Consider the following 23,644-nt stretch of genomic DNA (forward strand, 5'->3'; position numbering starts at 1 on the left):
TGCCCGCAGAGGGAAGAGGCAGCCGGGGAAGAGCTCAAGCGTCAGAGACACGAGCCATTAAAGCCAGACATGGGCCCAGCACCGCGTCCGGGTGTTTTTCTGTGAGTCCTCGAGCCTCGGCAGGGGCTGAGCACCAGGGTCAGGATGGAGCAGGGACTCCTCTCCTTCCCAAACCCCAGCAACCCCCTTGGGCACATCCTCAGCAAAGTCCTCCGTGCCTCACCCACCTCTGGCCAGAGCTCAGCCCCCGGGATCGGGATTAGCCCCAGCACAGCCCCAGAGGCAGCATCGTCCTCCCTGGGCCCCGGCACATCCCTCCCTCCCTCCCCGGGGCTGCTCTGGCCCTGGGAGCCCAGAGCTCCCCCTTCACCTCCCGGCAGCCCAGGCAGGCACAGAGGACACACAGGGTTAATTCGGACCTGCCAGGGTGGGGAAGGGGTTACGGTACCTGCTGGGCCTGAATAGGGGGATAAATATTTCAAATCTCGAACCCCAATCCCCGCTCAGGGCTCCCAGGCAGGGTGGAGCTGAGCGTTCCTGCAGCCTCAGAGCAGCTCAGGAGGGACAGGGCTCTGCAAAGCCCTAGAGATGATCAAGATCCCCTCTCCTAAAACCTGAGGGGAACCAGACAAGTGCTCTCTGTGACCACCACAGTCCAGTGTGGGAGCCCCAGGAGCCACAGCACAAAGGGACCTTCTCTCCTTTCCCAGGAGAGGGCTTCAACAACAGGAATAGACAAGAACACCTTCTAGATCCAATTATTCCAAATTTAAGTCAGAGCTAAGTCAGTTTTCAGGTGACAGATGAAGCTGGACTAAAGCAAAACCACTGCAAGAAAAAAATACAGGTTTAATTGCACTTTATTTTCCAAGAAGTGAAATGCAAATTCCTCAGGGTGTCTATCTGTAATGGGGAAGAAGTGGAACTTGTTAGTATGAGCAATAATCGCCCCTGGGACACTCATGGACGGGGCCAGAGGCCACATCAGGGCACTGATACCCAGAGCAGCACAAACATGCCCAGAAAATCCAGTTTCAAACACCCTCATATTGAGCACTGAGTAATGCCCAGGAAGGCCCAGCTCAGGCTGTCACAGGCTTTGGTCTCTGCCCCAATTTCAGCTGCTTTTGGCAATCTGTGGCTCTGAGGGTGGGACACAGGAACCTGCCAGCAGCACACCCAGGGCTCTTTGGGTGTTTTCCTCCCAATAAATCACCTTTAGGGGGACACAGATCTAATTCCAGTCAGAGACTGTAAAGGCAGGTATAGAAACTAAACCACAGAATTAATAGAATTAGTTTAAGTCATTTTATGAAGGGGTTTGTTTGTTTAAAAGACTTCTGGGGTGAAGGTGTGTTAGTGCCCATGAGTGGAGAATAAAAGTGCTGTGAGAGGCTGATGCTGTTTGCCCAGCTCTGTCCTCACTCCTTTCCCCTCCTGGTCCCCTCAGAGTGCAGGGTGACACCCCAAACTGCCCAGCCCAGCCTGGGCTTTGTGTCCCACCCCTCTCTACAGTTTAACTGGTGCTGGGATGGTCACACTTCAACAGCAGCAGAGCCAAAGGCACAGGAGAGGGGCTGGGCTGTGTTTTGGACTTCCCAAAAACACAGCACATCCCAGAGCTGTGCTGCTGCTCCCCCAGGGAAACACAGCCCAGCAAAAACCACCTCAGCTCAGGGCACAGGACTGGAGCTGCCTGTGAGTGTCTGAGCAACACACAGCAGGGACTGGGCTCCTTGCACCCCTCACAGCTGCTCCGGCCCTGAGCTTTACCAGAGCTCCGAGGTGCAGCAGCAGCTGTGCCACAGCTCTGAGTCAGTGCCCACCTGAACCACCTCAGCCCTCCCCAAGCTGCTTGTGCAGAGCCAGGGGCTCACAAGAAACACCTGACTGGGATTCCTGGGGGAACCTCCAGTGCCACATGGCTCAGACACTGCTGAGAGGGTGCAGGGTCACAGAGAGGCCACCCTGGGGACCAAGAGGAATATTCCAAGACATTGATCACTGGGAGATTTTAGTCTGATTTTTTAACAGGGTGTTGCCACTGCAGGGTCCTTGCCAGACTTGCTCTGCTGAAGCTCTTCACCAAGTTCCTATTTGCAGAAAATTTGAGGTTAATGAATCCAGGGCTCAGGGGAGGGGGACAGTGGGTGGCTCCTGTGCTCAGCCCAACCCCAGAGAGTGTTTGGCAGCTCAGAGCAACAGGGCTGAGCCCCCTGCTGCCAGCCCCCATCCATCTGCAGGACAAGAGCTGGGAAGTCCCTGGTCATTCCCAATGTCCCACGTGTGCAGCTCGCCAAGGGCTCAGAGCACGGCAAGAGGCCATGCCCAGAGGAGAGGGCTCAGCAGCCACATCTTCATCCCAGCCAGTCCAGGTCATCATCATCATCATCACCAAAGAGTGGCGCGGGAGGGGGACGCCCCTTCATGCTCTGCAAGCCACAGCAGAGGGAAACTGGTCAGCCCCAGCAACTTCCTGGCATTTTATAATCACTACACAAACTGCTCTGAAATCTCTGCCAGCTTGGAGGAGCTGGGAACAAGAAGCCTCATTACCCAAGTTTTTATTTTTCATATGATGGTTTACTGTTTAGATTAGGCCTAGATTAGATAGCAAGAAAAAAATGTTGATGGAAAGGAATGTAAAGCACTGGCACAGGCTGCTCAGGGCAGTGTGGAGCCACCATCCCTGGAAGTGCTCAAAAAATGGGTGGATGTGGTACTTGAGGACATGGTTGAGTGGTGAATGACATGGATGGCTGGACTTGATGATCTTAAAGGTCTTTTCCAGCTTTGAGGATTCTATGGCTCTGTGACTCCAGGAGCTGCTTGCAGGGACTGCAAAGTGGGCTAAAAGGGACTGGAGAGGGGCCAAACACAAACCCTTCAATTAACCTGGCAAGTCTCACTGATTTCATGCCAGCAGGAGCCTCACCACTCCTTCAGCCAAGTCAGCCCTGCTCAGCTCAGTCACCAACCCCAGGCACTCCTGATTTACACAGAGAATGGATCTGAGCTCAGCCAGGCCCCCACTGCCACAGGAAAGATTTTACAGAGAAGCTACAGACAGAGCCTCAATCAGAGCAAAGTCCCAAACACCCAAATACATACCACTTCCTCTTCATCCTCCTCTTCAGAGGGAACTTGAGGCTTCAGTGGTCTAGGAGATGCTGTTTCAAAGAAGTTGTCATCCTCAAAGAGGCTGCAAGGAAATAAAGAATGAGCAGCTGAGCAGAGGATGGGATTTGCTTTATACAGGTTCTGTTAGTGAAAGATGGCAAAGCTTTGTCACTGAGGGAAGCCTTTGTGGCAGGTGCTGCTCAGCAGGGCAATTCTGGGAGCTGGCAGGCACCAGGATCAGACTGCACAGGAACTGCACACTCCCCTGGGAATGTTCTCCACTGCTCTGGGGCTGCTCCCAGTGGAATGTGCCCCAGGCAGCCAGGTCTGTGCCAGGTCCTGGCTGGTGCCAGTGCTGCAGCCCCCAGGCTGTGCTGTCCTGAGCAGGGACACACCTGTGCCAGCCCTTGGGCCTGCTGCTGTCCCAGCCCCAGCTGCCCCTGGCACCCAGCACCCCCCTCACCTGGAATCTGTGTGCCTGGGGCTGGAGCCCAGTTCCTGTGATGCTGGAGCTTCTCCCAGGACAGCTGAGCCTGGCTCAGGTTCCTGCTCAGAGCCAGCTCCATCCCATGGGTCTGTGCCACTCCCTTCCTCCCCATTCAAGGGAGGAGGCTCTAAACCTCCCACAGCCTCCTCTGCCTTCTGCTCCCCCGCTGGATGTGCTGGAGGTGCTGCCTCATCCACCCCTCCTGGCTTGGCTCCTGGAACAGAAGGTTCTGCAGCTTCTGCCTGCAAAGACACTGCAGGGAGACCCTGTTGTGGGTCAGTTTTCCCAACAGGAACACTCTCCAGCCTCTGCTCCAGCCCAGGAACAGGCTGTCCCTTCTCAGCACCCAGGCTGGAATCAGCTGTGGGACAGAGATGCTCCTCCTGAACTTTCTCTTCCTCTGTCCCCCCATTGTTCTGTGTCTCCTGCTGCTCCTCAGGAGCTGTGGGCCTGGCAGGGTGAGGAACAGCCTGGTCTTCCTGCTCAAACTCCAGGGAGCCTCTGGTTGCTTCCCCAAGATCAGCTGGGGTTGCAGTGCTCTGTGCTGGGCTGTGCTGCAGCTCTTTGTGCTCAGGTTTTGCTCCAGGTGATCCCTCCTCTCTCCCTGCTCCTGTGCCAGATTCCTCATTTTCACTGCCATCTTCTGGCTTCTCCTGCTGCCTGTTGAGCAGCTGCAGTGTCACAGTCTGGAAAGGGGAGCAGAGAGAACACAGGTTAAATACAAACCATTACAGATCCCTGCATCACCTCCTCCTACCAGGCTGCTTTGCCACCCACAACAAATTCTCCTTCAGTTATTTCAGTCTCACAGCACAGATCTGAGGCTTTAGCCCAAGGCTCACTCTCTCTTCTCTCACCACTGCCATACCTTGATCGTGTTCATGACAACCCCCAGGACTGCTCTGCCACTGTACAGCTCATCCAGCTCAAATTCACCCCGAAGAGACTGAAACACACCATTCATTATCTTCTTTACCTGCAAAAGAGCATGACAGGAAACAGATACAATTCATTAGCAAGAGAAGCACTGCACTCAACATCAGGCACTTCTCCAAGGGAAGGAACAATAAATCCAAACACACACAGGTGTTTTTCAAACAATCTACTTTCCAAAGCAGAAATCCTCACACATCAGGACACCTTAACTCAGAGCAACCCCCCAACTTATCCCCCCAAACTGAGGCAGGCTGCACAAAGCCAAGGCAGACTGGCACTTCTTACTTTAGTTTTTAAATCTAAACATCAATGTAGAGTTTTAACAACAAGAAATAAGAGTCAGGCAACAAAGTGAGCAATGGGAGGATGGAGTGAGGCTGTTTACAAGAGATGGAGTGATAGGACAAGGGGGAATGGCTCCCACTGCCAGAGGGCAGGGCTGGATGGGATATTGGTAAGATCCCATCCTTTCTTCCTCTCTGGACTGTTATTACAAACACAGTGCTTTATGGAAAAAATATATTTTTCCTTCTTATGTCAGTTCAAAGAGAAATAATTCAAGGTAAATCCGTTTGCTTAGGAAGGAGAAGAACTGGAGTCAAGCTCACTTGCTCAGTGAAGTCTGCAGGGGAAGATCCATCCTGATCCTTCTGCAGGTCTCGGATCCGTTCCTCGTAGCGAGCCTTCAGCACCACCACGTCTGCCTGCAGGGCTGAGTACTGCCAAGGGAAATCCACCCTGAGAGCTGCTCCTCACCCCACAGCCTCACCTCAAGGGGTCACTTGGGAAGGGTTTCAGCGAGGCACTAACTCTGAGTGGAGTTTTAAACATGTCACAAAAGACTTGGCTGAAAGCAACAGCACCAAAATAAGGACACCCAAGGCAGCCTTGGGGAGTCACAGTTGTGTCATCAGCTCCTCAAGTGCCACCAAGAATAGGTGGGGGCAGCATCACTGAGATCCCAGTGAAATGAAGGCTGGGTCTCATTATTGGGCCTGTTCTGGTTTGCTGGAAACGACATGAAATTGTTCCCTACCATATTCTGGAACTCCCATCCATGTTACTCTGGACTAGCCTGGGGCTGGTGTTCCCTGCACTCATTCCCACCCAGTTCCCATTCCTTTACCTTCTCCTGGATAGGCTCCAGTTCCTCCAAACGTTGCTGAACCTCAGACAATTTTTGCTCCTCTGCTTTTTTCGAGTGTTTGAGCGCCGTGAGCTGAAACACAAGAGTCAGAGCAGGTACAGCCCCTGGCAGTGTCACCCACTCCAAACAGCCTCTGCCCACCAACAGCCACTCAGGGCAGTGCAGGGAAGTGGAAGATGTTGCTGTAGTTCAGCACTATCAGCACCTTTGCTCTCCCTCCTCCATGAACAGAACAACTGCAGCTGCAGCTGGCCAAGATCAAGCTCCACAAGAGGCATGAAATTACAAAGTCAAGCCCCAAATAGGTGGGAGAGGACTGTTGGTTACAGCTACTGATATTTAGTGCCCATTACAGCAATAAAGAACAGCCCTTTACCTTCTCCTCCAGCTGGGCCAGCTGGTGCTGCAGGGAGTCCCTCTGCTCACACAGCTCCTGGCACTGCCGGGCGTGCTGCTCCTTGGCTGAGGCCAGGGCACGCTCACATTTGGCTTCACACTGAGATTCCAGCTCGGCCTGGATCACTGACAGCTGCCCATGGCACAAGAGAGACCATCAGGAACACACACACAGACACACACACACACACACACACACACACACACACACACACACACACACACACACACAATCTGTGCTTGCACAAGAGGTGGACACCCACAGAGGGTGTCCCAGCACCTGCCACCAGCTCCTACCCAAACCTCTCACTTCAGCTCCAGCTACAAACCCCCAGGTTGGTCAGGTCTGGCTCAGATTTCAGACCTCTTGGCATATTTCTAAACCTTCCACTCCTCACAAGTCCCATATTCTCTCTACTACAATCTCAATTTGGTGCCTCTCCTGTCCCCAGTCTGACACTAACCCATGAATTCAAGCAGGTAACACTTTCATTCTTCCCCGACCTGAGCATTTTCACATCATTTCCTACCTCTAGGTTCCCACAAGCCCTCCAGACCTGGAGCAGCAGCTCCCCTGAGTGCTCACCTGCTCTGCTGCTGCCTGGTCAGTCGAGGTCCGGGCCTTTTTCAGGAGCTGCCGGAGCTTGTCCAGCTCCTGCTGGTACGACCTGCGAACTTCTTCCATCTCCTCCTCTGCCTGAGCTCTCTCTGAGAGGGATTTCTTCTTCCTCTCTGCAAGATTCTGCAATACAGAACATGACACAGAATAGGCCAGACTGCACCAAAGCAGATCTTTTCCCTCAGGCAGGAGGAGATTCTTTGGGCAGGGAGTTTCATCACTTGAAATCAAGCTGAGGTTATCTCAGAGGTAAGGAAGGTTGACACATTACTGGGTAAGACATTAAATAAATAAAACCCCACATAAGCACAAAGGACCCACCAGCTTGCAGATGAGTCAAGATTTACTTAACTTACATACTTATAAGTAAGAATCTTGGGTTAACCTTCAGTGAACAACTGAAACTCTGCTGCTGGCACTGGACATACCCTTTCCAGAGTCTCCTTTTCCACTCTCAGGTCTGTCAGCTCCTCCTCCAGTGCTGCAATCTTCATATCCAGCTGTTTGCGGCTCTGCTTCTCAGCCTTGAACTTGCTCTGAGTGTCCTGAGAGGCTTCTTGCAGCTCTGTAAACAAACCCCCACATTTCCTCTGAGTTTGGGTGCAACTCCCACTGCAGGGGAGCACATTTTGGGGGCTGATGGGGAGGAACAGGGTCTCCTGTACAGTGCAGTCAACAACTCTGCTTGTGCCTGCAGTGGGGACTAGAGTTTATCAAGAGCAGCCTGTTCCCAGTTTCCTCAGCCTCTCTTGGGGCTCCAGCTCCTTGCCAGCTCCTTTCCCTTCCCTGGAATTGCTCCAGCCCCTCAAAGTCCTTCTCTTCATGTGGGGTCCAGAAGTGACCCCAGGATTCAGGGTGGGGCCACAGCAGTGCCCAGCACAGAAGAATGAATGAACACTTCATGTTTATCTCAACTTTTGACTGGAACATCCCTGGCTGCTCTGCAGGATGTTGGACAGAAAAGCCAAGAGATTGCTCTACAAAAGGCATCCCTATAAAAGGATGATTTTGTTGGTTGAGTCATCCCACTTTGCCTTCAGTGGTGACAAGGATGCACATCCCTCAGATATGTCAGTGCATCCATATCCTTCTTCCATCCCCTGTAACTGATCCAAGGGAAAGCAGAAAGATACCCAAGAAGACAGGAAAAACCTATGACTTATAAAAGAGCCATGAAGGAGCTCTCAGGGACAGGCAGGAGCAGCCTCACCTGCCACCTGTGCCTGCAGCTTGTTGAGCTGTGCTTCCTGTCTCTCTGCATCCTGCACAGCACAGGAGAGCTGCTTCCTCAGCTCCATCTCCTTCTTCTGGTGGGCAGTGAGCTCCAGCTGCAGCTGGGAAACCTGGGCTGTGGCAGCTGCCAGCTCCTCTGCAACTTTGGCCTGCAGCACAAAATGGAGCAGGGGAAAAGAAGAAGGGAAAAAAAAGAAATGTGTGAGGAAGCAGCAGAACTGTTCTCTCAGGAAGAGCTGGAAAAGGCTTGGAGGCCTTATCAGTGAAGACAAGTCCAGACTGAGGAGGCAACAATGACTTTTTTGCCATGTCACTTTTGTCCAGACTAGAAAGCTGCATGAGGCCACCAACAACCTCATCTACCACCTACACAGTCAGCAGACACTGCCTCACCTGGTCCCAGCCCCGATCCACTGGCAGCATGTGCTGGGAAGAGAAAGCAGTGACAGGAAACAGGAAGGGTTAAGAACACAACTTGAAAGGCAGAGGCATTCATCAGCAGAAAAGCAAAATGCTTCATTAACAGGAGCCTAAGGCATGCCAGAGAAGCCTTTAAATTACTCCAAGAACTGTAAAAGCTTAGACAGAAAAAGGGAGTAAAGCCTGGTGTAAAAAGAAAGACACTAAAGGTGTCCTTAGGGTATGTCACACACCAGAGGTGGGAGCAGTCCTGGGTGTGACCTGCACTGCAGTGGTGGACAATGACTTCAACTACAGCTGTGACTTGCTCTGCCAGGGCCAAAGATCCATAACCCAAAAGCAGTGAGTTCCCAACACCTCAGTGATCCTGGTACAACCAAATAAAAGCCAAGTGCCTATCTGTGTGTAAACAATGGAAAAACAGCTTCCAGTCCCTCTTCCCTCTGGTTCTGTCTGTCCCTAGGGATTCACTGACTGCAGTCCCAGGGCAAGCTGGGTTAGATAAAGGGATGAGGAAGGAATTCCTGCCTTCATGTTTACAGTCAATACTCCCACAGAAACAGGGAAATCTCCCAGTGCAAGTCAGGGCTTTCCTGGCCTGGCCTGAAGCCTGTTCATGTAACATCATCCCTGGGCAGTGACTGCTCAGTCAGTAGGGTCCTGCTGAAGATGAGAGGCCCAGAAGACTCCTGAGAATCTTATACTTCCAAAAGATATTCCTCCCCAAGTTTTATTGTACCAGCAGGATGTTTGTCCTCACTGAGAAAGGAATTTAATTTATTATTTCAGTCTCACTTATTCCTGGTTAGAATCTCTCACACTCCTGTGTGCTGTGGGTGTGCAGCCTGGGCTGGGGGTGGAAGAGCAGCCCCCTTCCCTGCTCTGCTCTTTACCACACTTTGGAAAGCTGCAGTTCTGGTCAGCTTTAGGTGCACCAAGTTTGGTTCTCAGGCAGAGGAAGCATTTTTCACCTCACACTTGAGCTGGAGAGAGACAGCTCAGCAGGAGAGCACAGAGCAAGACTGAACTTGGCATGATTTAGGAAGCCAGTGCTTGAGAAAGCAGAGCAGGCACCATGCAATGGCAGAGCCAGAGCAGCACTCCTGGGCTAGGCTGGCCTACAGCAATGCTTCAGGATATGCAGCCATGCATAAATGCATTTCACTGGTTTAAAAGCTATTTCCCAACAGTTCCTGTCATAAAAGCACAATGTGTAACTGGGAGAAACAAACAGCTTCTGATCAGCATTTAAAAAAAAGCACAAAAGTACAATGAAGAAACTCCAGTAGGGAATATTTTTCTTGTATCTATATTCTATGTAACTCTATATCAGTTATATAGGAGGAATAAAACTCTTCTGGAACTGTCAGCACAACTAAATAACTGAAGAATTTCCAACTCAAAAGCCCTGTGATACACAATTCCTCAACACACTGGCCACATGCCTATAGTTAGCAATAAATCAGACACTTTCCTACAAGCTAAGGATATTAAAGTTATGACAGCATGAAATGCTTTAATCCTCTGTGATGCTTTGGTCATGAAAGCCATCAAAACATTCAATTTTTTTCTCTAAACAAAGTTCAGAACTGCAGCTGCCTTCTAAGAAAACTCCCTTGACTAACAAGGCTTCAGCTTGTTTTAATGCTTATTTTAATGCAAGAGCCCTGGCTTTGTTCATGCCACCATTACCTTCTCCTGCTCTGCATGCAACACTCTTGCCTGTGTGTTCTCATTTGTTGTCTGCAGGGAGTGGTTCCTCTGCTCCATCAGCAGGTTACTCTGCTCCACGTACCTGTGAACAGGGAGACTCCATGGGCATTCCTGGAAACACAGGGCTGGGAGCCAAGGGCTCAGACAGAAAAGGGGACATTCCAAAGCACAGAAGTTCTCTGCTGAATTCAGGACAAGTCCCAGACAATTTTACAGATGTGCTGGACTAAGAGGCTGACCTCAGAGGGGTGGGAGGGCCTGACAGAGCAGAGATTTTATCAGCTGGGATAAGTGCTTCACCTCTCTGAAAATGTCTCATGCTCCAAGACTTTCGATAACTTGGTATCAGCTGAACTTCACAAAGGGCACCACATCCCCTACAATTTCTTCACCTCACTAAAAAGCAAAAATAAAGCAACTCCCAGAAGCAGGGCAAGTGTGCTCACAGACAGCATGAGGGATTTTGTTCCCCCTTTACACATTCATGTTTACTGTAGATCAGAGTTTTAGGGATTACCCTGCACTGAAGGGGTGGGAGGAATCCCACACTTTTAATACCTTAGAAAAAAATTTAAAATATCAGAATATGGCTGTCTCCTAACAAACACCCCTCAGTTATGCCCAAGTGTAAGCTGGAGAGTCTGGAAATACAATGTGGCTCCCAGCCCTTACCTCTGGTTGCGCTCAATCAATTCACTGATCTTCTCATTCTGCTCCTCAATCCGACTGCTCTTCTCAAATATCTCCTGCTTCAGTCTCTCATTCTCCTACAGCACAGCACAAATATTCAGCTTACTCAGATTTCCTTGCAGCAGTTCCTAAAGCTTTGTTTTGCACAGATGTAGGACAGTGGTGAGGCTCAGCCCTTCTGTGGTAACAGCCCAGGAAGGCACCGTGCCACCGTTGGCAGAATCCTGGTACAGGACAGCAGCTGCCAAATCACATTCTAGAAAATATTGTGTCTGGCTGACTTTTTTACTCACAAACCCCAAGATTTTAAGGCTGCTGCTTCAAAGCATAAAATTAAGTAGTGAATAGTAAAAACAGATGGTTTCTACCATGTGGTACTTCAGCTGTGAAATTGTTCTTCTGCAGACTGAGGGTTCAGCTCATAATGGCTTGAGAAGCTGAACTTCCCCCACATGAACCTTTTGTCAAGGCCTATTAAACACTCACAACTCTGACTCAGAAAATACCCAAACCCCAAAATGCTGAGAAGAGCTTTTTGGAGGGGAAAGAGGGATGGAAATAATTTTAAGTCTCATCCTCATTCTGGCCACACAAAACCAGAACCCATGGGTGGATGGACACTTGCTCTCATTAGGGATAAACACTGTGAGCCCCAGCTCCTGGTGGAAGTGAAACCAGGCTGGCCATGCTCACCTGGATGATGCGCTGGATGTTGCTCATGATCATGGAGGCTTCCATAGTGACAGAGGAGATGCCAGGCAGCAGGGAGCTGTTGGCAGTGCTCTGCTTCTTCAGCTCCTCCACCTGCAGGGATAAACCACTCTTAAGCCATCTGAAATGAATTTATGGGTGCAGGTGAGAGTCACGTGCAAAGAGGCATTTCACTGCTCCCTCTGCTCAACTGCAGAGAACAGGCACTGAATCAAGTGTGACAGCTCCCAGAGGGCAGGGAATCCCTCCAAACAATGCACCACATGATGTTCAAGATGGGAGGACAGCACCTTTCTCTAAGCCTAAGCTTTGTTTTTACACAGCAGCTGAACTGCTGGCTCTTGAAGGTGTGATAATATCAGAATTTTACTCATTTACTGTATCACTTAATGCAGGCATTTAAATGGAACCAACTGCTCTCAGCACACCTGGAGAGCAAAAATATCCTGAGCAGGTCATACCTTGGCAGCCAGGTGATCCATTTTATCCACAACTTTGCTCACAGCCAGTCGGATTTCAGTGTTGTGCTGCCGAGCTTCTGTCATCAAAAAGGAAGTGACGTCTCCAGGTGCTTGAAGGGGAAGGAGAGAGATTATAGTGACAAGGTCAAATACCTGCACAGAGACACAGCAAAAGCTGGACAGAATTAAGTCTGCCACCAGGAAAGCCAGTTTTATTTATAACTGGAAGCACCATCTACCAAACTCCTTTAGTAATACCCAGTCTTAAGAAGACACAGAAATTCCAGCCCCTTTTACAATGCACAAAACTCTTTAAGGTAAGAAAGAGATGGGTATTTATTGGGAAGTGTTTGTCCTCATTTGGTATTAAAAAATAAGCATTTGTGAAGCAGCCCAGTGCTACCACAGCTATAAATCATCATCACAAACTTCACTGCAGGTGTTGCAGCCCTGTGAGAAGCAGGTACCTTTTAAAACATACCTTGGTAAGGAACAGGATACATCTGACCCACAGGCTGGAGTTGAGAGGCAGATGCAGCAGTTTGGGGGTAAGCAAATGCCACTCCTGGATATGCCTTATAGGATAAGTTCAATAGGTTAGAATGTGTATTTCTATTTCCCCATTTCCTCACAGTTTAATATTCTTTTAAGCCCAAGAACAAGGATGATATTTGGAAAGAAAAAAAGCCAAGAATTAAGGAGTTGGAAAGTCAAAACACACAACAGTTACTGTGAAAGCAAAACAATACTCTCCTTTTGAGGGTTAGTTCCTATCTTCACTCAAATTTCAGCAAAACTATGTCACCCTACATTTGTGAGAGTCAGAGATCAACTCCCTCTGAAGTTATGTTAATTTGAACACAAAGTTATTTCCTAAAAAGGGCTCAAAAAGCACAGCACAACTTGATGGCAACTTAACTGCTCACTGCTGAAGAAGGTGGAAGTTTTTATTGTATCCACTACAAACCCAGGGATTAACAAAGCTTGGTTCATCCTTTGTTTAAAAACCCATCATAAACAGAGAATTAGCCTTTTTAAAATAAATTATAAGAGGCATAAGATGAAAACCTGAGAATGCCAAAGAGTCACAGGAAACAGCCTGGAATTCTCATCCTGATGTCAAAGTCCTTACCCCCAGCAATGGAGAAGACTCAGGAGAAAGGACAGAAGTGCCAATATTCTCCTTGATTTCATTTTGGTACCTGAAAGCCCTGTGCTCCTCCAGGCACAGCTGAATGGGGCTGGACCGTTGCAGGAATTAAAGCAGCAGAAGATACTGAAGGTGCAGCACCAGATGCTTGAGGTACTGAAAAGGAAGAAATAAATTCAGCATGCTATAAAGCTGAAATTAATAAAAATTAAATTCTTGAAAGAGCTTAATTCACCTAGTGTGAAATGGCAAAAAAACAAAACCAAAAACAACACAAAGACAAAAAAGACAAAAGACAAAACAAGACAAAAGCTCAGGCATGGTGGCTGCTCTTCCTCAAGCACAAGACCACAATGAAGAAACACTCCAGGGATTGTCTTGTGCTCCATGGATTAGTGGCTCGTGGATCAGCAAAAGCCTTATCAGAAGCTTTCAGTTCATATTTCAGTTCCTGGAAGGAATCCTCTGTTCCCACAGCCCTCAAGAGTGGGATGGGAGTGCAGCAGCTCCCCAGCACGTTACCTTGTGTGGACACTGTGGGCAGCACTGCCTGAGCTGGCTGGGAGGGTCTGCTTGAAGCCACTGGCTGTGTTGTCCCTCTCAGAGTATTGGGATCCTAAAAACATATCTGCATGTTACAAGAAACACCAAAGACCAAGCCAACAGCCTTGAGACAAAGAGTTACCCCAGGAACCCAAGTGGAACCTTTCTGACACAGAACCAGAGCAGATTTCCCTGGACAAGGGCAGAGCCACTGCTACAGATCCCACTTTAAGCAACCCCCAGTGTAGGAAAAGCAATAAGAGTCACACTGGTACCTCTATTTCCGAGTCACTGGAGTCCAGCTGACTCCCTGCTGTCCCAGCAAGGAAAGGCAGCATGGGCTGTCCCATTTTAGCCATCCGAGAAATCAGCTTTGCCTTTGCTACATCTGGGTTCTAAAAGAAACATTTAGTTACTCTCCTTTTGTCTCAGCCCAGGTTTTTAAAAGGTGTTACAAACACTTCTAAATCTCTGACTGAATTTTGACTCAATTTATCCATGACTGTTTGAAAATCCACTCTTCAAACACACAAGGTAGCATCAGGATTGTTAATTTGGTTTGTTTTATATATCCTCTTTCTCAAATGACAGCGCTGTCACTACAGAGAAAAATCTATCCCTGCAAAAAATACCAACAAGAAAAGTTCAGGAAGCTGCTTAGCAGCTTTTTCTGTCTGGAGGCACAAAGTCTTCTCATGCAGCTCTATAAACTTATCCTGAATGTCCCAAATCCTTTGTTATCTATTTAAAATTGTGCATTTATCTCAAAAGATCACCAGCCTTGTGAACATCCATGTGATCAAAGTCACTTCGCATTTAATAGTAGGAACTGGGGCTGGGGTTCCTCAGATCTTGGTAATCACAGAATCATTAAGGTTGGAAAAGACCTTTAAGGTCATGGAGTCCAACCATTAATCATCAAGTCCAACCATAAATTCCTTCAAAAACAAGGTCCTAAGCTGCTGTAAGGTGAACATTCCAGTGCCTTGCATGATGCTCACTTTATCTTCAGCAGTACCTAATGATTAAGGGGAAAATAAAACCTCTCTACTCAGGCTTCAAATTAGGAAAAGCCAGCACTTACTGCAAGCTGCTCACTGATGGAGTTGGACTTGGCCCGAACAGCTGGCTCCCTGCAAAGCCAAACAGGTGTGGAGATTAACCAGGAGGAATTCAGGAGCCAACATTCTGATTCATAAATACTGTTAAATACACCTCTCCCTAGGAAAGCTGCTTTCTCACACCATGAGCATTTCTTTTAGCCTACACTTCTGGAACATTCTTTGCAGTGTGATCTGTAGATATGTTCAGGACACTACTATGGCCCAGTGGAACAGGTCATTATAGAAAGATAATTTTGTTGATTGCTTTAACAACCACAATCTGGTATAAATAATTTTAACCAAGTCCAACAACAAACTACTTATGGCAATAAATGCAGTACTTACTTGGACATCGTAAAAAGGGTGACTGATCCATTTAAGGAATGCAACATAGAATTGTTAAGGTTGGGAAAGACATCTAAGGTTGAGTCACCAACCACTAACCCAGCCCCAGCATGTTCAGCACTAAACCCCATCCCCAAGTGCCACATTTGGATTCTTTGAACACCTCCAGGGATGGCAAGTCCACCCTGGGCAGCCTGTGCCAATGCCTGACCATTCTATCAGTGAAGGTTTTCCTAATATCCAGCATTAATCTCTCCTGCAATAACTTGGAGATGATTTGCTCTCCCCAGTTACCTGGGAAAAGAACCCAGTCCCACCTGGCTACCCCTCTTTTCAGGGAGCTGTGGAGACTGAAGGTTCAAACTGATGACAGTGATGCCAGCTGAGATGAGACAGCTCAATAGCACTCAGGAATGCTGGAGAGGAATGACTTCCCTCACTGGAGCCCATTCCAGCTGCTTTAATCTGGAAGTCAGCACTCAAGCAGAAAATTCCAGCAAGTCCTGTTAGCAAGCAGTGCTCTGCCACAGGGCACTGAGCTGGCACAGAGGCTCAGCATTTTCCAGATGATGTGCAGCACTGTGCTGATGGGCATCACCAGCCTTAACACAGAAAGTTGTTCAAGCCATGCTGCTTCTTACCCAGGCTTTGGAGGGATGGTGGAGGGAGGCACTAAACCAGAGTCTGAAGAGAAGCCATCTGAGCTGGGAACTGGAGAAGGTGCAGGGGAATCCCTCGAACTGACACTCAGCCCATCTGAACCAGAGCACTCCTTTGCCAGCTTCACCTTAAAAAGTATGAAGCAAAAAAGGATGTTTTTCTGGGTTCCTGTAAAAATTTTCATCAATTTATTTGTGATGGTACTGCCTGTGAAACCCCTGCATCTCATGGAAAAGCAGCCAATTGATTCAGAGCTGGAGAAGCTGAGTCTTTACATCCTCTCATTCCTCCCACACTATTTTGTTTTCCCAAGTGACTCACAAATAAGACAACTAAAAGATCCCAAGACAGTTACAACAGACAAACAGCCTTGAGGGATTTTCTGGGTTTAGGGCTCTGTTTTGGGGTGGTTTGTTTGTTTGAATTAAAGATACACATCTTGCTGAGGTTTCTAACAGTTTCTGAGCTGGAGTTCTCACACTAACAGCAGGATCCCCCCTTGCAGTCACAAAACAGATGGAATCCAAACATTTGGCAGCAGATGCTCACCCTCCTGACTTCCACCTCGAACACCAAAGTGGAGTCTGCAGGGACACGACCAGCCACACCCTGAGCCCCATAGGCCCAGGCTGGAGGAATGATGAGGAATCTTCTCCCTCCTTTCTTCATGCCCAGCATTCCTTCTTCCCAACCCTTTGGTTTGCACAGACAACAGAAGAGAAAGCAACAGTTGGATCAGTGACATTATTTACTCCAATTAAGACAACTTCAGGCAAAGGTTTCAAAACACATATAGAGAGATTCTTGCAAAATCCTGTTTATTTTCATTGTGAAGCACTAAACCTTTGTCTTGCAATATTCCTGACAGCCAGCTGTAAATTCCAGTGTTAAGTTAATAATAAAGATGCAGCTCCACCAAACAGTGGCAACCTCACTCAACATTCTGGGGAAGAACTGGACTCCAAAGAGATCTGAATTGCTCTGGTTAGATTTACAAAGCAACCAAAGGAAACAGTAAGAGACAGGATAAAACAAATAAAGTAGAAAATAGCACATCCTCAATAAAAGACAACTTGTAACAGGTCATATATGAATTATACATGTCATACATTAATTACTCAGACCATGGATGTGACCTGAACAAAAGCATCTCTGACTCAAGCCTTGATTTTATGGGATAACATATAGGAGTATTACAACACCTGGATGAAAAATCCTTTCCTTTAGAAATAGGGTTCCCCAAGAACAAGGGAATGGATTAAGTGACTTCCAGAAACCCAAAGACAATAAAACCCCAGCTCCTGAAAACAGGAAGTTTCCTTTTTACTGAAGAGGACAACTCCTGTCTAACAGTGATGTAGAAAAGGAGACTGGACTCTATTGTGCAAAGCTTGAGTGAGCCACTGTCACACAGTGCTAATAAATTAAACAGAAATAGCATGCATGAATTCTGTAATTCAAAGCTCTGAAACTTCAATTATTATAATGAAAGTGCCAGAAGTTGTACCTTGATGACCTTTCCAGATCCCAGCTTCAGCCGCAGCAGCTTGTCTTTGTTAACATTAGAGTCGAACACCTGCAGAGTTGAACAAGAACACAAAATATGTGGATTTCCCAACTGTTCCAAGATTCTGAACACTGCTTTACACATTCCATAAACTCCTAGAACTGCTGGTTAAATGCTATTTCCCATCCCACTAACACCAAAATTAATTCTCAGCCGTGAGACAGAGCGTTAGTCCATTTCCATAACTGGAAGACTCAGAATTCAGACCTGCTTTAGGACAGGACTAGGTCAACCAAAACACAGCATTAATTATTCATGTGTAAGAGTGCCCACAGAAGTTTAAAAGCATTTCAATCACCTCCCCCCAACAGTAATGGAATAATAGAATCATTAAGGTTGGAAAGCCCTCTAAGATTATCAAGTCCAACCATTCCCCCAGCACTGCCCGGTTCACCACAAAACCATGTCTCAAGCAACACATCCAGATGGTTTTTGAACATTTTCAGGGATGTGACTCCACTGCTGCCCTGGGCAGCCTGTGCCAATGCTCAATAACCCTTTCAATGAGGAATTTTTCTTTTTTTATATGCCAGAATCCCTTAATATTCTATAGGCAATACATATAACCTCACTTACAGTGCCATAAATGCCCAAAGTATACCTTCAACATCAACACCAGTGCTATGCTGCATGTGCAGGGTCCTGCCAGGGACTGTCCCACTCAGGAGGTGGCAGAAGTGTCTTTACCTGTCCAAGCCCATTGTTCTGGAACAGCCATCCCGTATAGGCAATCTCCAGGGAGTCTCCTCCTTCCACTCCCTGCCCTTCTCCCAGGAGGAGGTCCTGGCAGAGGACTGAGTCCAGTGCTGGGGAGCTGTTGCATTTGGCAATGCACACCTGCAGAGGGAAAGCCTGGCAGTGTCTCTGGCCTTTAATGGACAAGCCCCACTCATGAATCTGATGCGTTCCTTGCTTTATTGATCAAACCCACACTAGAAATGCACTCCCAGGGCATTCCACGTCTCCTGATGTTGCTGATTGAACACCCTCTGCTCTACAGAACCATTCATATGCAGTGTTTGAGAATCTTGAGGAGCAACAGGCTCCCTGCCTGGAAGAGATTGGTTTTAATCACCAAAACTCAGGGCAGGCTCCTCTCAGATCTGTCTCCATCACAGTTATGCAGACACTCAAAGCTCAACTCCAATGACAACAAAACTTGATTTGGCCCTGCAGTAAACCAGCCATCAAGAACTGCCTGGCCCAGAGGTGAGCAGTTACCTGCTTACTGAAATCCACTGCTGCCTTTTCTGACTCAAACATGATGGACCAGTTCTGCCTCTGATCATCGTAGAACGTGCTGTAATTGTTGGGCTGAACCTGTGGGAGAGGAAATCAGTTCTATCTTAGGCATTACATCAACTAAAAAACCCACATCCAAAAGAACCTTAAAATAAGAGCTACCAAAATTAAGCAGGAAGAACCTTGCTGTTCTACTGCCCAAGTTCAGAATTAGCTTTTATTTATGGGCTCATTATCATGGAAGAATGATTATAACTCCAATATGTGAACAAATATTAACTTCTTCCTAAGTGCTGCAGTTCACACAGGAAGGTGAAACCTTTCAGAAACTTCCTCAAAGGCTGGTTCTTTAATATATACAGAGAATTTTTAAGTGCAAGTAATTTACATTTCATAGTTTATTGTATTTAGGCTTCCAGAATCAATCGGAGAAGTCACTTCTTGCTCACTTCTAAACCCACGTCATCAGAAGTGACTATAAAACCCATTTATTTTTCAAGAATGTGCTTATAAAACTAGAGTAAGGTCTAAGCTGGGGCAGAAATTTCATTATTTTTGAGTGAAATTTCTATCTCTCATACCAAGAAATTTGATGCCATCTGATGACAAGCTAAGAACAGTAAACCAACACATCAATTTTCTGTAAAACTGGCAGAAACCAACTTCCTGAGAGATCCCATTTTAGAGCTCACAACGCTCCAGATTGTCCTCAACAGCAGGAAAATGCTGAGTGAAAATTTTCTGAGAGAAAACATTTCCTTGCTGTCATTTCCTTCTGCTTACTCAGTTATATTCTCTCAGATACTTAACTAGAAATTCCCAGCAAAAGGAATTTAGCCAGTTTTATCCATTGCAGGGCTGCAAACCCCAAACACCTCTGTGAGCACAGGTAATAATTTACCTCCTACCTGGGCCTTGGTTTGGAAATCTCCTGAGGAGGTGTTCTGCAAAAGGGAGCTGTCACAGCCTCTTGTGCAATGCATGAGGACAGTCACACTGGGACACCTCCTGCTCTGTCACTCAGATGTTTGATCTCAAAGGTTACAAACCAAGGCTTCAGGAAGAATTTTAGAGCCAGCCTAAAATCCCAAGATGTTTTTCTAAGCCAGAGTCTCACCGTGAGCACAAAGCCTGGGTGGATCCTTGCAGAGGTGATCTGTTGCTGCTGATTGATGTAAAGGAGGATCCTGTACTGGATTCCACAAGGAAAAAGAACAAAACCAGCAACTTAAAACATTTTCAATTCTACGGTGCTTTGTCACATGCAGAGCCCAAGGCTCAGTATTTATTTGTAAAATATACCACAGCAAAAATACTTAACACAGTTTTGTGACACTTATTAAAACTGGTTTATTCTCAAGGGTTTTATTCAGCAACCAAGCAAGTCAAACTCATTGTCTTATAATAAGCAAATGCTTTAACTAATTCCACATTTTTCACAGTTACAGCAGAAAAAGATGGTGCACTAAGCATTCCAGATACAAACTCACCACACATGGCATCAAACCATCACAGAGTCCTTTAGGTTGGAAGAGACACCCAAGATGAGTCCCCCAGCACTGCCAAGGCCACCACTGACCCATGTCCCCAAGTGCCACATCCACATGGCTTTTAAACCCCTCCAGGATGGGGACTCCATCACTGCCCTGGGCAGCTGTGACAGGCCCCGATCACCCTTTTGGGAAAGAATTTTTTTTTTCCTAATATCCAGCCTAAATAAGTTTGTGTGTGTAATCTTTCTTTACATAAACCTATTGACATATACCAGACTGAGTTAGAGGGAGTTTTCCAAGTACTAAACAACACAGATAAGAGATTTGTTGACATATTTGGCTCTACTAAACATAATCTATTAAGGAAATGTGTTTTCCTTTGTGCACCTGCACTGCACACAGTGGTGAACTGGGCCAGCTGGATGTGGTATCACACAGGCAGCCTGAGGAAAGCTGGTTCAGCTTCCTCCTACACTCCTGTCCTCCCCAGCTCCCCTAGAACACAGCTCAACGCTTCCCAGATCACTGACTCAGGAATTTAGTTACCAAACTAAGATTTATTTTGCTCTTGCCAAAGCAGAAGCAACTTAGTGAGACATGAATGAGGACTTGGGGGATACCAAGCATCACAAATACCAACACCAGGGATGGGTAAGAGTTTTCAAAGCAGCTTCCAAACACACCAATTTACTGGGCACCTCAGTCCTGTGTTCTTCATGGAACACTTGGGAAGATGTTTTTGATACCAAAAGAACAAAACTTAAGCAAAGCATCTCTATATTGCTGGATAGAATTTTCCTTTGTATTCATCTCCACTTCTTTCACTTCAGGAAAGAAAGATATCACCAAGGTGGAGCCCCAAGGACACCCAGGCAGCAGAACAACATCAAAAGCAAAACACCTGGAGAGTTCACAGAAACACCATCTCATGGCAGTGAGCCCTCAGCATGGCAGAGTTAGAGAAGGAAGTGTCTCTCACCTCTTTGGCAGTGTGGTTCCCCACTACAGCTGCTCCATACTTGCCTTGCTTCAAGTACTGCCCATTTGTACTGCAAAATAAGGGAAACATTCAGCTGCACAACTGTCCCTAACTCAGAATTCTTTAGAGTTCAGATCCCTTTCCTCAGGCATAAAATGTCAGGCAGCCTTGCTTATCTTAGAGACATTCCTGCTTGCCCACAGTCAAGAGCACACATTGTGGAATGAGTTGAAAACCGCTCTCACAGGGCATAAACGTTTTTCCATGATGGTAGCATCAAACAGGCACTTTCAGTGCTCTCACTCTGCTCATGCCTCAATTCTCAAATGCATGAGCCACAAGCATCTGACAGAACCTCCTGAAGCAGTGCACAGCTCAGCCCAGCAGCCAGGACACAGCTCCCAGCCACAGCCAGACCCACAAATCGCTCTTTATCTCAGAACTGCAGCACAGCAACCAAAACTGTTCTTGAAGAGAAACTTCCATTGCCTTGCAGCATTTCTGCCATGTAGCTGTGTCTGAAAACAACTGTCTCTTCCCACTCACTCAGAAATCTGTCCCCTCTAGGGTTAGGGACAGGTCAGAAGTCACTTACTATCGATACGCGAGCACCGCGGTGGCCACCAGCACTGAGGGGGCTCCTGAGGCTGCCGGGGCCACCGGCGCCTTCTGGGCCTGGCCTGTGGGGACAGAGATCAGGGACAGCTGTCAGAGGCACAGGACTGAGCGGTGGCACCACCACAACATGTTCCTTCCCCCAGGGAAAAATAACTCCAGTAGGAAATTACAAAGAAACAAAGACTTGTGTTTCCAAGTCACTCCAGGCCAGTTGAAGATCCAGGTGTAGGGAGGCACTGGAGAACAGCATCACTGAGGAAAGCTCAGGGAATTATTTGCTCTGCTGCTCTTTACAGGGGTCCCTGTTCTTCCCATACACACGTGCTGCTGAGTGTGCTCCCCACTCTCAAGCCTGGTTACTCACCAGCTGCTGTCTGACCCTTCTTGGGCTGCTTTGGCGCAGTGAACTGGAAGAATTCATTTCCCTGGCTTGAGACTGTTTGATCCAAGCCAAAGAGAGAGGCTAATCTGGCTCTAGAAAGGGAAATAAAACCATTTAACCTTATTTAACACTGGCATTATACATAATGAACACCCTTAACTAGAAGTTATATCAAATACAAAGTGTTTACCATCACTATGGAAGTAAACAAAGGGCTGCAGGTTAAGTTGCTTTATGCTAATCAATCATTTAATTTTGAATAGGCAGGACTTGTAGATGAAGAGGCTGGGAAAGTGGTACAATTGTGTTTCAGTTCCTCACAAATCGAGTGAAGCTATAAGAACTGAAACCACACAAAAAAGAAGAACTTACTTTGAAGCAATGACTAGAACTAGCTTCACATAAAATAGCTGATTCTTGTAATATCCAAAATGATAAGTGACAGAGAAACCACCATTCAGGAGGTTTTTTTTTTCTTTAAATGTCTAGGAAACACATTGTCCCATTAAACTTTAAAATGGCAGGATGTCTCCCAGGTAAGGGCAGAGGGCTTAAAGCTGCAGGTTATTCCTTCAGGATACACTGTTTGCAATTTCACTGCTTTAAGGCCAATTATGAGATTATACATATATATATTTATATATGTGTGTGTGTGTATAACCTATTCCTGATATCACGGGGCAAGGGAATAATTCAAACAAAGGATGACACCACTGTCAGTGAATCGCCTTTAAAAAACAAGGACATTTTCTATAAGGAGAGAGGATTAGTTTATAAGAGCCGCTGAAGAGAAGCTCCCGGAAGGTGGTGGGGAGCACACAGAGCTGGAATGGCAGCTCTTGGAGCAGCAACAAGTCAGCAACACAAAAAGCTGGATGTGCTGCACACAGACAGGATCCAAGCGGAGCCCTGGCGAAGAGCCTGGGAGGAGCCAGCGGCGGGGGAACAGCTCCGGAGCCGCACTTTAGAGACTTCCACTCCTTATTTAACTGGAAACACCGAGTCCTCTCTGCCTTGGACCCCGGAGCGGCTCCGCCGACCCCTGCGGGAGGGGTCCCGGAGCACGGCGGGGTCTCAAACGCCAGAGCCCCAGCCCCGGGCACACCGGGGACCCGCACCGAGCCCCGCCGGCAGCCGGAGCCTTCCCGGGCTGCCCCGGGACAGGAGCGGGCACTGCCCCGGCGGCACCCCCGGTCACAGGAGGACAGCCCCGGCCGCACAGGGAGCGGCCTGCCCGCCCCTCACAGCCGCGGGCCTTCACCGGGGCCACGGCCCCGCGGCCTGTCCGGGCCGCCACGCCCTCCCGGCGGCGGGGAGAGGGTCCTGCCGCAACCCCGGCGCTCACCCGCTGGCCGGGGACTGGAAATCGGCGTCGTCCTCGTCCGCCGCCGCGAACATCGCCAGTGACCGGCGGGGAGGGGACGGGCGGGCGGCGGCGGCGCTTTACGGCCCGGCGGCACCGGCACCGAGCGGGGCGGGGACTCCGCGCGACGTCACAAGGGGCGGGGCTTTAGTGGACAGCGGAGCGCGGCTTATGGGGCGGGGCTTAACGTGACAGAGAGGCGGGGCTTGGTGACGCGTCACGGGCGGAGCCTGCATGGACACGTAGAAATGGGCGGGGCTCAGCGG

At 48.1% G+C, this 23,644-nt stretch overlaps 1 protein-coding gene across 3 annotated transcripts; it reads right to left on the reverse strand.

The window, feature by feature from the left end:
* Nucleotides 1-842: 842 nt before the first annotated feature.
* Nucleotides 843-23,494, reverse strand: FKBP15 (FKBP prolyl isomerase family member 15). 3 transcript variants are annotated; one of them, XM_058853911.1, is made up of 30 exons: nt 23,361-23,494; nt 21,998-22,107; nt 21,611-21,695; nt 21,016-21,085; nt 19,661-19,735; nt 18,523-18,621; nt 17,989-18,138; nt 17,242-17,310; nt 16,284-16,427; nt 15,716-15,861; nt 14,711-14,759; nt 13,902-14,021; nt 13,606-13,699; nt 13,136-13,239; nt 12,415-12,508; nt 11,934-12,043; nt 11,455-11,565; nt 10,744-10,838; nt 10,051-10,153; nt 8,332-8,364; nt 7,916-8,087; nt 7,134-7,270; nt 6,673-6,828; nt 6,067-6,219; nt 5,670-5,762; nt 5,152-5,262; nt 4,476-4,583; nt 3,584-4,293; nt 3,112-3,202; nt 843-903 (listed from the first exon to the last, which is right to left on the reverse strand). In XM_058853911.1, the coding sequence occupies exons 1-30, from the start codon at nt 23,411-23,413 to the stop codon at nt 850-852; spliced, it is 3,699 nt and encodes a 1,232-aa protein (XP_058709894.1). In that variant the 5' UTR covers nt 23,414-23,494; the 3' UTR covers nt 843-849. The 3 variants fall into 3 exon arrangements, with proteins under 3 accessions (XP_058709894.1, XP_058709893.1, XP_058709895.1); XM_058853910.1 differs by having other exon boundaries at nt 843-2,432; XM_058853912.1 differs by lacking the exon at nt 8,332-8,364 and having other exon boundaries at nt 843-2,432.
* Between the last annotated feature and the right edge of the window lie 150 nt (nt 23,495-23,644).

The sequence above is a fragment of the Poecile atricapillus genome, chromosome 20, assembly GCF_030490865.1.
Source record: "Poecile atricapillus isolate bPoeAtr1 chromosome 20, bPoeAtr1.hap1, whole genome shotgun sequence".
Taxonomy (NCBI): domain Eukaryota; kingdom Metazoa; phylum Chordata; class Aves; order Passeriformes; family Paridae; genus Poecile; species Poecile atricapillus.